At 47.7% G+C, this 10,068-nt stretch overlaps 1 protein-coding gene across 1 annotated transcript; it reads left to right on the top strand.

The window, feature by feature from the left end:
• The first annotated feature begins 7,760 nt into the window (after nt 1-7,760).
• CLDN23 (claudin 23) lies at nt 7,761-9,546 on the top strand. Its single transcript, XM_086949635.1, has one exon. It carries the CDS (start codon nt 8,065-8,067, stop codon nt 9,049-9,051), a length of 987 nt encoding a protein of 328 aa, XP_086805761.1. The 5' UTR covers nt 7,761-8,064; the 3' UTR covers nt 9,052-9,546.
• The last annotated feature ends 522 nt before the right edge of the window (nt 9,547-10,068 follow it).

Here is a 10,068-nt window from a genome sequence, read left to right as displayed (position 1 = left end):
AGACAGTTTCTGTGGGGCACACGTTTCCTATTGAGAACAGACCACAAACCCCTGCTAAAGGTGCTGACGTCAATCGGACATGCCGAGGCCACACCAAGGATTTCAAAAATGTCATTGAAATTACTAGAGTTCTGGTATGATGTGGAGCATATACCAGGGAATAAGAATCGAGTGGCAGATTACCTAAGCAGGGCAGCCGCCATGGAATCTAGTGGTGAGAACAATGCAGGAATGGAGGAATGGGTGGCGCTCACAGAGGACCAGGAGGCCTCCATCAGTCTCCCAGAATGGAAACAGACATATGACGAGGATGTGGCGTTGAAGGAGGTGAAGAAGTTTGTTACTCAAGGGTGGCCCGAGAAGAGAACACTCGGAGGGGAACTCAGACCCTACTACGAAATCAGAGAAGAGCTGTCGATAGATGACAAGGGAGTGTTTGTGCACAGGGGTGAGAAGGTAATACCGCCCGCGAACCTCATCAACAGACTGTTAGATACACTCCATGAGGGACACCTTGGGATCTGCAAATTAAGATTGAGGACCAGACAAGACTACTGGTGGCCGGGAATGGACTTGAGAGCGGAAAGACATGTAAGGAACTGCAACAGATGCCAAGGAGCCGATAAAGCCCTTAAACCGCTCCGCCCCGAACTGGGTAAGTTCGAACTACCAAAGAACCCCTGGGAAGAACTGAGTGTGGACATCCTGGGCCCTGTTCTGGACATACGAGGCGTCCAAAAGTACGTGTGTGTCATGGTGGACCGGTACTCGAAATGGCCAGAGATAACAATAGGAGAAACCATGGACGCGGATACCATCACCAAGTGCCTAGCAGACACATTCGTGAGGGAAGGCATTCCCAAGACAGTGCTTAGTGACAATGGGCCCCAGTTCAAGTCAGAGAAGTGGAATAAATTCATGAGCAGGAATGGCATTGTAGCCAAACACACTGCCATCTATCACCCTGCCGGGAACGGCTTAGTGGAGCGGTTCAATAGGGTGGTGATGGGGTCGATACAAGCCGCCATATCTGACGACAAAGACTGGGAAGTGGAAATTTGGCACATGATCTGGGCCTACAGGATCACGCCCACCAGCACGGGCTACAGCCCGTTTCAGATATTGAGAGGACGCGAACCATTTACACAAGACAACAGAGTGTGGAAGGAAAAAACGGTCACCAGTGAATGGTCACCCTCTGTGGTGCGAGCCAACCTTGAGAGGGCCCAAGCAGTCTACACTAAACATTACGACCGCAGGCGGAATGTACGGAGTACTGGCCTGGAGGAAGGAGAATGGGTGCGAGTGAGGTTGGCCAATGCGCAGAGGAAGGGGGAGAGCAAATACAGCAAGCCCATGCAAGTGAAGGAAGTCCTGGGCAGGGCAGCCTTGCTGAGCGATGGAAACGTGTGGTCGCAGGACCGCATGGCAAGGTGTAACAAGATCTTGAGCTGGGACCAAAGAATCACAGACTTTGGTGAGGAAGAGACTGAGTCGGTTGAGCAGGAGCCCCCAGAGACAGCCTTTGAGGAGAATGGAGAAGGCTCACAAGAACTAGAGACAGTGGTACATGATCAGGAGCAGAGGGCAGGAGGATGTCAAAGAGCAAGAGAAGAAGGCGCGGCCGCACAGGAGTTTGAAGGAAGCAACGAAAGTGAGAACGCCAACACCCCGGTAAGACTGACCCGCAGGGGCAGGGTGGTGGTTAAGCCGGCCAGATTCAGAGACTATGAATTGAACAGTGGACTATGAGTAACTATCTGTATGTTAGAAAAAAGGGGAGATATGTAGTAGCGCGCGCTAGTGTACGCACGTCACGTGGGCCACGTGACGTGCCACGCCCGCGCAAGGCTACGCGCGCTGCGTAAATGTTTGGCGCACAGAGCCGTTAGGGCAGTTGAGGCTCGGCGCTCTTTAGAGATAGACGTGTCTAATAAAGTAAGGTTAAACTACAAACAAGATTGCAGCGTCATCATTGCTGGGGAAATAGACGACATTACAAAAACACAGTTTGTTTCCCGCCATAACTGCTCCGCTGACCTGTTCAGGCTTTTTTCGGTGATATATTTAAATTCTCACATTGCTGTTTATGAGTCACTACCCCATATTAGAATCTGCTCTGCCGGTTTCCCCCTTTTCAAGGAGATCTAGTGTAATGTTCAGCCTGGGGACCTTGAAGGCTGCAAAACGCGAATTTATTTTTACTTGGACTCATTTATTTACGCCAGAACAGCCTGTGCCAACAATTGTTCTTTCTGCTGTGTATGGCGCCCAATTACTCATGTATACTGCATGGATGGTGTGGCATAATTAACAAGTCAAAATGTAGGTACAAAGTCTTTGATGATGCACGGGGTTCTGTGGTTAATGTTTTGGGGTGGTAAACATTTTTGGAAAGACAATTCCACATCTCTGTGGGTTTTCTTTGCCCAGCTTCTCTAGTGACAACTGCTGTTTTTCTGTAGAGCCATCACTGTAGAATGTTCACTGTTAGTTATAAATGTTCTTCTGCTGGAGTGCCCCACATTTGCATATTTATGAAATGAAAGCTCTGTTTTCACTGCCCCGGCAGCGGACAACGGGTATTTGGACTATGCGGTTTAACGGCAGACTTTGAAGCTGGGGAACCAAGTTAGAGTCTGGCTGAAGGCTCACGAATACTGCGATTCTAGGCAAACCACTTAGTATTCTGTTGCCTGAAAAAAAATGAATGGGTCTGTAATGCAACTGGTGCTCATATAAAGTGCTCTGATACACTCAGATCAAGCTTGTACTACATAAAACAGCAAAATAAAAACAGGGGATCAGTCCGAAGTGTAACACGTCGTCGTCGAACGGCGGACGAACAGGAGTGAAAAAGGAGCAGGGAGGCCGAATACCAGACAGAAGGTGGTAATTAACTAAAACCCCCCGAGTGGAGTCAACAAACGAATCTGCGACTTGGTTTTATATATAAAAAGAACCAGAAGGCATCCAGTCACGTGTTACACTTCGGACTGATCCCCTGTACCCCAGGGAACTCCAAACAAAGGTCCCTCATATCGGTGGCTCCTTTTTCCTCATTAGAAAAGAAAATCCAGTATATAGTGAAGACACTAAAAGATATTTTGATCGTCCACTACCATTTGCGTATACGATGTCCTGTGATGAACTAAGGACTGCTACCTCGAATTGATTAAAGAGGAACACGTCTTTAAATTTATAAGAGTACGTTTTGTTAAAAACCCTGTCCTGATGAAGGTGTCATCATAGAAACCGAAACGCTGCGTCGACAACTTGTTTTTAATAGCTATCTGCTTTTTTTAATTCTGATTTTGTGTATTAATCATGTATGCACCATTGAACCATCGGTAGGGTGCTGACCAAAACCATAAAAAATGTTTTAAATATTTTTGCACTGTGGCATTGTATTTGATACTTGTATTTGTATATTTTAAAATAAATTGTGTATAAGTTTGACTTTTTATTGTTTGCTTATTATGTACAACTATTTTGAGTAGATGTAAATGCAAAGATCTCTTGAGCTATGGTGGTATAGTTGGGATAATAGTAATCCCTTTTTCCTAGTTAATGATAGGGACTGCTCTGATTTCTTGTTTCTCCTTTCTCCTCGTCCCGTCATTGGATTTGTGAGGAGACCTCCCTTTCTATTTTTTTCAGCATAAAAGAAGTTCTTCCCCTATCTATTCTCACGTTGGACGCTACCAAGGCCTTCGACAGGGTGAATTGGCTGTACCTGTCGGAGGCCTTGAAAAAATTCAACGTCGGAGATAAATTCCGTAGAGCAATCGACTTGCTATATCGCAGTCCTGCAGCTTCAATTTTGATCAACGGGGGCCTTACGGCGCCATTTAGGGTAACCAGAGGAACTCGACAGGGCTGTCCCCTGTCTCCCCTCCTCTTTGATTTATATATAGAGCCTTTCGCGCAAATATTAAGAGATAGCATACTTATCAAACCTTTTGTCTTCGGAGACTGGGAAAAAAAAGTGGCACTTTATGCTGATGATATAATGATTTTTACGACAGATATTAATGCAGCATATCCAGAGGTCATAGACTTAGCTCTCAAATTTGGTAAAATTTCAGGATACGAGGTGAATGCCTCTAAAACAGAGTCAATGTCTTGGAATATCAACTTAATTACACACAATGAAACATCAAGACCTCAACTACGATATCTGGGGATAAATATAGTTAAAGACATTGATTTGATTGCCTCTTCAAATTTTGCTAAAATAGCAGCGCAGTGCCGAAAACACATGAGAGATTGGTCACACCTTCCGCTCACTATCTTAGGTAAGGTTAATCTGGTAAAGATGTGTATTCTGCCAAAGATTTCGTTTTTATTCAATTCAATTCCACTCTTTTTTGATCCTAAGTTAATTTCAAAGCTGCAGAGCGCGATTTCTACTTTTATTTGGAATAATAAGAACCCAAGAATCTCTTGGAAGAAAATAAGACGCCGCAGAGAGAAGGGAGGGCTGGCGGGACCAGACCTCTAGGTCTACGCATAGGCATTTCAGCTCTTGCATACACGCATGTTACTAAAAACACCAGTAGAATCAGGGGTAGGTCACATGTTCTCTACTTTACTGAATTGTGAGGGAGTAGGACAGGGCAGCTTTTTGTTCAAATTCGGAGACCCCAAATTTAAAAAAAAAAAAAAATTGAAGGTACTGCAGGGGATAGCTTCCACGTGGCATACAGTGAGGCACGCGATCAAATTAGGGTATTACTCAGAGAAAGCTCCTATATGGGACTTACCCACACCCCCAGCTTGGGCAGTAGACGCATTAACACAACCACTAAGAGAGGCCGGAATCATCACTTGGGGAGACCTGTTCATGGATGGCTCTTTACTTCCTTGGGACTACTTAACCAACAAAGTCGGGCCAAGCCTGTCGATATTCAAATACATACAAATATCAAGCTGGTCGCAGACATATAATGGTCAGCCAACCCGGAACAGCAGCTTACCTATAGGTGGAAACAGCGATCTAGTGACCTGCCTGCTGGACAGTCCCCCTGCAAAGAAGGAAATATCGCTCTGGTACAATAAGATCAGAGGAAGCAGACGGTAAATTTTGCCTTCCAACATCATTATGGGCTGATTCAATGCCAGGAATAGACGTGGAGGAGCGTTGGTCAGCTTCTTGTGAGGTATTGTGGGACTTGGTTAAACCAGCCTGGCTCCGTAGGAACCATCTTTTCACAATACACAGGGCCTACTATTCCCCGCAGAGGCTGTCAAAGTTTTCTTCAACAGGCCCGGTCTCGTGCCCAAGGTGCGGACTAGCAGCTGCATCCGACATTCACATGTTTTATGAATGCCCAAAAATAACTTCATTTTGGGACTCCATAGGGAACAAATTATCTTTGTCACTGGGTTTTCACATTTCCATTGATCTCGCCCTTGTTATTTTCGGCCTGAGGGGCAAAGCCCGCAATGCTGCTTCCAACTTGTTGTTTTATTCTATCCTGGCGGCGCGTAGGGAGATCTGTAGACACTGGAAAGACGCCCTGCCACCCACCATACACGAATGGCGTTCTTCGGTCCTCCAGATCTCAAGACTTGACCTAGCCAGGGGTGGAAATCCGAGTAGAGAGCTTTTTGGACACAGTTAGAGCAGTCGTACTGAGCCTGGGGTTTTTTTTGTTGTTTTTTTTCCCCCAGGTCCTATGAATAATGCGGGCATTGCTTACCCTTGTTTCTATGGCAAGGTGCCATGGTACTTATGGGGCTTCGGTATCTTGGGCATTATCTACCAACAAGTAGCCCTATGCATGAACTTTCAAGGCTTACATGTATGTGCTGCTGGGATCTGGCCGCCCCCTCTCCTACGACATCCCTGCCAGCTAACGCTGAGACAGTAAGGAAGCATAGCCTGATTTCCTGCTCTGTGACTATTTCTTGTTTTGATAGATTGGAGCCATGCACGCAAATGATAAAAAAAAAAAATGCATAGTCAAAACCTATTGCCTTTGCCAAGACTTGTTGCATATGTTTGAAGGATGTGTTCTGTCCACTATTTGGGTTTATACACCAGCAGAACCTATTTTTTTCAGTTCGGTTACGTGATCTTCATTGGCACCGTGTGCATGAAAACAAATGTATGTTCTGTACTTGTGTGCTTTAGCTTTTATGCTCATATAGGCGCACAGAGTTCCCTTTGCACCCATAAATGTAACTCACAAACTACTTTTCTTTGTGTTGATAAACATTGTTCAGACTTTAAAGTGGAATGGGCACAGATTTTTTTCCACACCAGATCATAAAAATTATTGGCAAGAATGACTGCAATGACCCTCAGGAAATAGTCACAGTCCACAAACGGCGGATTGGTAAAGCCGAGAGATCTGTTTTGTCTTGTGAGTTACAAGCCACAACTATTTGGCACAATCAATTTTTGATTTCTGTAGAGGGAACAGTCAAAAAAAATAACAGAGCCTCTGATCTTGCTTTAGAACATATGCTATGTATCACTGAAAGTCTTTGTATTTGATTAAAGCTTCCTTAAACGCACATAATCCTCTCAAACAATTTGATATAAAGAACAAATGAATAATCCCTTGTTCACATATTTAAGGGAGAAGCTCTTCAAAGTAGGTTGGCAAAATTATCTCGGTGAAGCCAAGGGAATGCAAAAGCGAAGGGGTCAAGAAGGACCTCTGGTTAGAATGTTACACATTTAATAATGGCCCTTGATCGAATCGTACGGAAAGACTGTGTGCGCCCTTCGGGCACAGTAGTGTTTGTCGTCACTAATTGATCTAATTTGCATTCTGTCTACTACAACAAAGCGTCTGTTGATAATCACATCAAACCTGCTGGCCTCGGGGGTGAGAGAGGCGATCCTATGTGTGAGATCTTTAAAGAAAGGTGTGAAAGTGTTATGAACTAATCCGGGAACGTCACCTCAGGGCAGATACCGGACAACAACCAGAGTTGAATTTAGGATGGACCTCGCTGCCCACGAGCCACACACACACACTCCCTGGAAGAACGAAAAGAGTTTGTCCCCAAAAAATTATAATAATGTGTCCATCTGTAACAATACGGGTGCTGATGTAAAGCGCTCTGATAACCGATATCTTCGCTATACAAAAAAAAAAGTTTTGAGCAAGGGCCAATTGAGATGGGGGCATCACACTGGCAGACAAAATGCACTGCATTTTATCTTAAGTAGAGTATAACGAAACGCATATCATCAATGGGACACGGAGAAATTATAGCTTCGGTCAACAATTGTTTGATGCATTACACATCCTCCTATCTTCGGGTCGCACCGCACTGAAGCACGCGTTTCTTGAGAAAACAAGGAGCCAACGTTCAAAGGACTACTAATTTGGATGGTCCTGTAGCGGAAGGATATATGTGTGTGTAAAAAAAATATATAAATATATATATTTATATATATATATATATATATATATATATATATATATATATATATATATATATATATTGACGAGACCGGCGTAGATAGGGGCAAGCATGAAAAACGTTAATAAAATACAGTTAGGGCGCGTCAAACTACATTCATAATTGGGCTTTTAATAGTCCCTTGAAAGACATTGACCCGGTGCAACTGCACGTGCTGCATCGCGGAAGCTAGCCTAGGCCCCTGTTGGACAGTGTCAGCTTTCAGCTGTGGCTGCGGCAAGGAGCAGCGTGCAGCTCGCTGCAGGTGTTCATCGAGAGAGGCGCCCTCACCCCACCCCTGCCTGCCCCTCCTCCTGTTGCTGTACTACAGTCGCCACGGCAGTTTCTGTCTGGCCGGTCGGGTTGGTTTCGCTCAGAGGTACCGGAGACCTGCGGAGAAGCAGAAGGAAGTGTGCACAGGAGGCGCACGGAGAGAGAGCAGAGACCCGAGGGGAGGCCGCGGAACAAGAGGCAGGAGTACACCGCAGAAACACACACTCCTGAGAGACCGTCGTTACCTGAGCAAGCCTCTGGACTGTAACATGAACAGGACTCCCGGCAGCAAGTGGTGAAGCTGCAACAGGTGGCAGGAGCAGCCCCGCACCGCTTCTCCGAGCAGACCACCCCCCCGCCGGAGCCATGCGCACCCCGGCGGCTATGATCGTCGGCATGGTGCTGGCCCCCTGCGGGCTGGTGCTCGCCCTCACCTGCACCTTCGCGCCGGACTGGCGCGTGCAGAGCAAGATCCCCGATAAAGGCCCGGACTTCGTGGAGCACCAGGGAATCTGGGACATCTGCAGCGAGGTGGAGTCCTCGCACCAGCGGACCTGCAACCTCCCGCGGGAGGCCTATTTCTCGCGGCCCGAGGTGCAGGCGGCCCGCGGGCTCATGATCACCTCCATGGTGGTCACCCTCCTCGGGGTGGTGCTGTCGTCGCTGGGGGTGCGCTGCTGGCAGGACGAGCCCTCCTACACGCTGGCGGGCTGCGGGGGGCTGGTGGTCTTCGCCTCCGGGGTGCTCAGCCTGGTGGCCGTCTCCTGGTACAACTACCAGCTGGAGGCGCTGCCCGGCTTCACGGCGGGCTCCACCCTGGCGGTGGGATACTCCCTGGTGCTGGGCTACATCGGCAGCTGCTTCGAGGTCCTCGGCGGCCTCTCGCTGGCGCTCTGCTTCGTGCACAGCTGCAGGGAGGCCCTGCGCGCGCGGACCAAGGCCCAGCCGGCGGCCAAGTACTACAGCAAGCAGGCGCCGGGCGGCGGCGCGGGCGCCCCCTACAGCCGGGAGCCCGCCAGGAGCGTGGACTACCCCGACTACAGCGTGCGCAGCGCGGAGCGCCCGCGCGGGGGCTACAGCAGCAGCGACCCCTACCGGGGAGACTACAGCAGCAGCGATCCCTACCGGGGAGAGTACAGCAGCGACCCGCGCAGGGACTACACCCGCAGCGACCCACGCAGGGACTACACCAGCGACTACGGCAGCGACCCCCGGCAGCGGGACTCTGTCAGCACCGTGCCGCGCTCCTACACCAACCCCATGGACGTGACCGCCGGGGAGCAGCCGTACCGGGGCTCGTCCAAACCCAGGAGCCACCTCAGCTCCCTGCCCTGCGACTCCGACCTCCTCTAGACACACCGCTGACCTCTCTGGACTGCTTGTGCTCCGAGGACTGAGACTGGGGGCGCTAAAAGTGTAACACAAGGACACAGTCCCCCCAACCACCTGCCTGGAACAAAACTGGCGACCCAGGTGCACCCGGATCGTGATAGCTCCTGGAGTGTTTAAAATCGCACCCATCGAGGAACAGACTCAATCAGACACAAGTGCCAACTACTGACCACTGTTGGTCATATTCTTGTGAGATATTTGCCATTTAATTTGCCGTTCTTTTACACTGTCAATGAATCAGGTGTGTGTGTTTTTTGTAACAATGAAGGATTCAGTTTTTTAAAAAATATTTACAATAACGATATCACGACTTGCACTTTGCCAAAAGACTTTACAATAGTCTGTGTATGGTATTTTCCTTAAGTTATTTATATGAAAATAGAACAAATATCTTGCAATAACATACATTTTACGTGTACTTGTTTTGTGTTTCAAATAAACCCCTCTCCGTTTTTATCCTTTTTTAATATTTTTTTTGTTATCTGGAGAAAAAAACATTCGTTCTTTGTAACAAAACACCAGTGCGGTCGATACCTTTGCATGACGCAGCTGCATTCCCCTATTTTCGTCACACATGCATGTAAAAGTCTAGTTACACAGCATAGCCCCCCCCCCCAATAATAAATGGGCATTCCGAAATGGAGTTATGTGAAGGGGAGCTATAACAAGAATAACTATTTCCTTAAAAGATCACGTGACAGACAGCATATGCGAAAATCTATTACAATAGAGGTAGCTGTTGCTAGGGTAACATTACAGCTATCGTACACCAGCCCCACAGAGTAAGGGTAGCCGCTTGTAATGGGGTAGCCCTTTACAGGTATGTAAAGGGACAGAGAAGAGAGACGGGAACGGAGGGCATTACTGGTTCAGTTGAAACCTTCAGCCCTCGCAATAGAGCTCCCGCCCACTTGGAGTGGCAGAACACGCCACGTTGTTGTTCTAACCTATGATGGGAACTTCCACGCCCCAAACATA

Source organism: Lissotriton vulgaris, unplaced genomic scaffold (assembly GCF_964263255.1).
Source record: "Lissotriton vulgaris unplaced genomic scaffold, aLisVul1.2 SCAFFOLD_1027, whole genome shotgun sequence".
Lineage (NCBI taxonomy): Eukaryota > Metazoa > Chordata > Amphibia > Caudata > Salamandridae > Lissotriton > Lissotriton vulgaris.
The sequence above is the reverse complement of the archived record's forward strand: the minus strand, read 5'-3'. Positions and strand labels throughout refer to the sequence as shown.